This window comes from Sinocyclocheilus rhinocerous, unplaced genomic scaffold, assembly GCF_001515625.1.
Source record: "Sinocyclocheilus rhinocerous isolate Xijiao unplaced genomic scaffold, SAMN03320098_v1.1 scaffold113, whole genome shotgun sequence".
Classification (NCBI taxonomy): Eukaryota; Metazoa; Chordata; class Actinopteri; order Cypriniformes; family Cyprinidae; genus Sinocyclocheilus; species Sinocyclocheilus rhinocerous.
In genome coordinates, this window is record NW_015646846.1 from 277,777 (window position 1) to 283,230 (window position 5,454).

A 5,454-nucleotide genomic window follows, 5' to 3' on the forward strand; every position below is an offset into this window, starting at 1 on the left:
TTTATACACAGTGTGTGCCATTGTACAGACTAGGTTTATCCTTCACAGCCTCATTTTCATCCAAGAAAAAATTCAAAATGCCCTGTCTAAGGGGTCTGTGTACTTTGGCGTACATTCATTTTTCGTTTTTTTTTTTTTTACCCAGAAATTAAAATGTAGATTCTTCTTTAATGGTTCAAACACTGATGAATAGAATGAATAGAATCAAACTAATTTAGATTATTCAAAATTCATATTTCATTTTAAAAAATCATAAAAATTATATAAATTATATAAATCATGTTAACATTAGTCACTGTCGGGCCAAAAGCGAGTGTGCTAGTGCGTGCCAGTTGCGTTTCCATTGTCACTTCCGGGGCTTGATCTCTGCCTCATCGGGGCTTCCTCAGGGCCAATGCCCAGGGATTTTCGGCCCGCCAAAGAGGGCCAACTGGGGCCAGAGGAGTGGTCATGAATAAAGGCGGAGTTTATCTGAGTTGGAGACGGTCGGCACCGCTACTCACTTCCCACGTTTTCATATCAAGCTACCAGCTTTAATCAACATTTAAAATTATTTTAATGGCAAAACTCACTTCAGACACCAGCGAGTGTTTGAAATAACTTACGAATGGGCCCCGATGGGAATTCTGATCACCGTATGAGGCAGAAATGTATTATATGCGATGCTCTAAGGCTACGCTAACCATCGCCATCATAAATACATGTTATGCTTATTAAAATACCAGAGACAGCATGAAGAACTAGATAAATCATATATGATTATAATCATGTATTTATTTGGTGTCATATTTGTTCTGTCTCTTCTCTGTGTCTCTGTTGATACAGGACTTTTGCATCCGCACGTCATAAATTTCATATACTCTGTAACTCATAACTCTGGTTTTCTGTCTGTGAGCTCCCTCTGTTGCTCTGGCTGAAAGGATAACAGTACAGTGAGAGACTGTAGACAGAGCTCAAACCTCTTCAGATTACATGCATCGGGGAAAATAAATATAAATGCTCATTCTTTCTAAAGAGAGAAGAGAGCTCTGGTCCGACAGTGGAAACACAGCTCGTTTTTGGCCTTGCAGCTTGAGGTCCGAGGCTCGTTGTTAGCCCTGGCTCGCACTGGCCCGACAGTGGAAACGCAGCTATTGTGAGTCCAAGCAACACATTCAATCACACAGATATTCGTACACAAGGTCAGTTTGGTCTTTACCTGCCCCAAACAGCCCTAGACATAATTTAATCCAAAATAAACTGTCTCAAGCTACAGGCTTTCCTGACTGCTGCTGTTTGTTTATGGCGTGTGGCGGAGTATCATTACCTGTCGAATATGGCCCCAACCTCTGCATTGTGCGCACTCTCCCTGTGTGTTCAATCACAATGTGTTATTAAAATGTCATTTCACATTTCATTGTTATATAATGTCTCCCCACTCCAGAAAGGCCCAGGCAGAGACGTTAAGACTCCACGTATGATGGCGGTAGGCCCAGTTCAAAGAGTAACAAGCTACAGGCTCTTGTTGAAAGGAAGGCGGACGATCATGGGTTGGGCAGCAGCAAAGCTTTAAATGACAATTCCCAGCACAAAACAAATACAATATAACATGAAGAAAGAAATATTTAACAGGATAAGACCAGGGCTCAACAATAAGAATGGACGCTTCAATTTATTTACGTAAATGCGAACCATGACGTTTTGCACACTGTTTTGCAAATCTGTTGATGTAAATTCCTCATCAAGGTTCTTTTAAAATCTGTTGAGCATCAGTTAAAATAAGTAAAAATTAAATGTAATTAATGTGTAATCAACACTTAATTTCTAGCTAATTTTATAACAAAATAAAAAAGCCTTTATGTACAATGCATAATAAATGCATTCATAATGTGCCTTGTAATGCATTCATATCTTTTAATAAATAATTGTAGCCAAATTTAAAATGCATTATAATATTTGAAGGTTTGTTTGTCAAGTGATTTGATGCATCATACTTTCTAAAAGTGTAACTATGAATAGATAAGTTTTATAATCTATTATAACTATGGCTATAATTATTCACGAGGGCATACAATGCATAAGGTGCATTACAAGGCATTATTAATGCATTTAAACTACTTTTCTAATGCATTATATATACATAAAAGCTTTTTTAATATAAAAATAAAAATGTTTAATTGAAAATGTACAATTTTTTCTGACACGAAAATGTTGATTAAAAAAAAATGTATATTTAATTTAAATTTTTTTGCAAGTGCGGTCAGTGAACATCTGAACAAAAGCAGAAATGTGAAAAATCATTACTGTTGAGCCCTGAAGAAATATAATATTATTATTTTTGTTGTTGTGGAATATAACTGCTCATTGACTTAAAGTATTATGTACTATAACATCAGCATCTCCTAATTGCTCAAAATGCACATAAAATGATTCTGAACACGCATCAGATTTTGCACAGAGGGTTAAATAGCATTTAAAGCCAATAAAGCAAAGCGCGAAGCATGTGCACACATCACCAACAGGAGGACAATGAAGCGCTGCAAGAATCAGGTGAGATGGACAGTGAAGCACAAGACATGGAGGCTCATTTCTGAAGCGGAGACATTATGACAAGATGAATGGCAACGAAAGACGATTTCATATGAACATCACAACAAACTGTAGCACAGAACATCTAGAATGAGCTCAATTAAAACAACAGCCTGTAGCTCATTATTCCTGGATTTGCAGAAGACAAAGATAAAATATGGAGTCTTGAGAAGTTATGGAGAGAAATGTGGTCAATTTGTTTCTTAATATAAACAATCGCTGTAATTACCAGCAGATCAAGAGTGAATGCCAGAGCACACTTCATACATGTGCACTGTATTGATCATGTAAATGGGAGTGTGTCGAGACTATAAGCAGAGGAGAGCATTGGTGCACATATAGGTGTCTGCATGTATGTGTATGTCCTGTCTGATCGTGCAGTGTCCGTCTATAAAAGCACACTATATACACAGCAGCGTCAAGGCAGCAGGCTGTCAGGAGGTAAAAGAAGGTATTTTTCTTTGTCATGACACAGGAAAATCCAACCACCTTTGCAGCCTTAAATGTGTCAAGAAGCAAAGCTGTTAAGGTTCATGAGCACAGGTCTACCACAAATCATGATACGATATTTCTTGCCTAATCCTTTTCACACATAAGCACAGCAGGTCACATGCACATCTTTTTGAAACCTATAGCGAGCAAATCTAATAAAGCTAAGACCTTTAGAAGATCAATACAAGGCTATCCTGTCTGCAGTCATGTGACATGACTATTACCTGTCAAAGATGGCTCCCACCCCTGCGCTGTGAGCACTGTTCCTGTGCACGTGGAGGCCGGTGGCCAGCAGAATGCCATCCTTCACCGTGATGGAGCGATGAGAGAATGACGCGATCAGTAGCTCATTCCAGCCTGGTCGACAAATGAAAGCAGCAAAAGATGAGGGGGGATCACTACTGAGAAAAGCTAATTATTAAGAGTTTGCTAAGGGAAACATCCAAAAATCCTGTTTGCAGTTTCCAGTTTTGATTTTAAAAACATTCAGAGTCAGAAAGACAAAGGCAAATAGGTTTACCAGCACGCAGCAGGATGACCTGGTCATCCAGAGACAGCTCACTGAAGTGAGGGATCCGTTTTGCCCACTCCACCAAAGTGAACAGCTGTTTATCAGCTGCCTGGCAGATATTTGTGACTGGGTCGTTCGGCTGAGGAGAGGAAACAAAAGTATTGTGGGTAAGTAGTAAAGAGAGGGAATGAAAAAATCTTGAAAATAACATCATGCAAGGCTTTTTGTAATTTAGCAGTAGGAATTTGCATTTCAAAAACTCTGAAGAAGGGCTAGATGATAAATGATATCATTTTGAGATTGCAATTCAATTTATGTTGATAACGATGATAAGCTCTGGACATTTTTACTCAATATGGCAGTGGTCGGCAACAGGCAAAACTGGCCCGCCAGCAATAATATCTGGCCCGCGCCGGCGCCCGCAGCCAGATTATTTTGATAGCGGCTGGTTCTGAAATAGATCTGTCATGACAGCAACAGTTACTCACAATCAGAGCATGTGAGCGGAGTGGAGCGGTGTGATTTTGAATGGAGCAAGGAGCGGATTTTTTAAAAGTCGGAGCGTGGTTTTCACTCACTCCTAGAGCGCTCCACCACCGCTCCATCACGAGTACAATTCATGCCAACAGCCCGCAATATAACTGCATATTTAGCAAGAATTCACGTTAAACATATTTAGCTAGCTTGATAGAGAAGGATCACTCAAATCAGAAAGAATGTGAAGGCTAAGTTATAGTTATCAAGGAATTTGTTTGTTCCTTCTAGATACTGAATATTTTCATCTGAAAGCACGATTTAAACAAGTACTACAACACTTATTCACACGCAATCGTTCTCTCAATAATGCATTCAAACAAATGTAATCTTACAAGTGCTACTTCATCTGTATCCGATTTCGAATGAGCAGAAATCTGTAAGAAATGCATCGATCCGTAGGTAAAATAACTGACGAAAACGTACTGTTATTTTCATCACAAACCAAATTTGCACTGCAAAAAGCAGCAATTATGTATTTAATGTTGACAACTATGTTATTAGCTTGTCATGTGGTAGGAAAAAAGTTTGCACACTGTGTTCCAATAAGCCACTTTGAAACTCTCCTGTTATTTTATTTTATTTCTTTTATTTTTTAATATACGTTATGAACAAAATTGTGATATTTCAAACAATTTTAAATACTTTAGACGCGGAGTGAAGGCGGAGCACAATCTGTCACAGGCATGTTCTGGCCCGCCATCTAGTGGCGAAAATTTTTTTTGGCCCGATGCCAAACTTACTTGCCGACCCCTGCAGTAGAGGTTTGCTTTTGTTACATTTAAATGGACGTTGCGTTTTTCTAGTTGTAAAGGTTAAAACAATGTTAAGATACTAATAAATAATAGTGTTTTGTTGGACTCGGGCTCGACTCAGACTCGGCTGTTTGGGACTCGGACTTGAGTCCCACTTTGGACTCTGCCCATTTTGGACTCGGACTTGTCTCAGACTCGATTGGTTAAAGACTCGGACTCGACTTAGGTGGACTCGAACCCAACACTAGTATTTTGGTTGCAATTAGGTAATGTTGTAGTACAACGTTTTAAAAACGTTTTTTAAAATAAAATAAATGTAAACAAAATAAAACGTTTTAGAAACATTGTAAAAATACCAACCTGGTACGTTTTCTTTAAGTAGTCAAAAAAAACTTAAATATCATGTTTGTCTACTACGAAAACACTCAGGGCGGGTCGAAGGTAAGACACCAGTCCAGTCTGTGCTGATTCTGAAACGCTACTGTCAATCAACTATCGTGGGAGGGGCCTGTACAGAACTATGTAATTCTGACAGGGTTCTCAGAACAGCCTGATTTGAGAAAGGGGATTTTAAATAGGGATTTTAAAAAAAAA

General features: G+C 38.7%; 2 protein-coding genes across 2 annotated transcripts in view; one reads left to right on the top strand and one right to left on the bottom strand.

The window, feature by feature from the left end:
• The window catches only part of LOC107708114 (ubiquinol-cytochrome-c reductase complex assembly factor 1-like), a 39,737-nt gene that overhangs the window by 10,891 nt on the left and 23,392 nt on the right, over positions 1-5,454 (top strand). The gene's annotated exons all lie outside the window — the stretch shown is intronic.
• Positions 1,069-3,968, bottom strand: LOC107708115 (retinoic acid receptor RXR-beta-A-like). Its single transcript, XM_016512262.1, has 3 exons — positions 3,581-3,968; positions 3,285-3,417; positions 1,069-1,348 (listed from the first exon to the last, which is right to left on the bottom strand). Exons 1-3 carry the CDS (start codon positions 3,783-3,785, stop codon positions 1,303-1,305), a joined length of 384 nt encoding a protein of 127 aa, XP_016367748.1. The 5' UTR covers positions 3,786-3,968; the 3' UTR covers positions 1,069-1,302.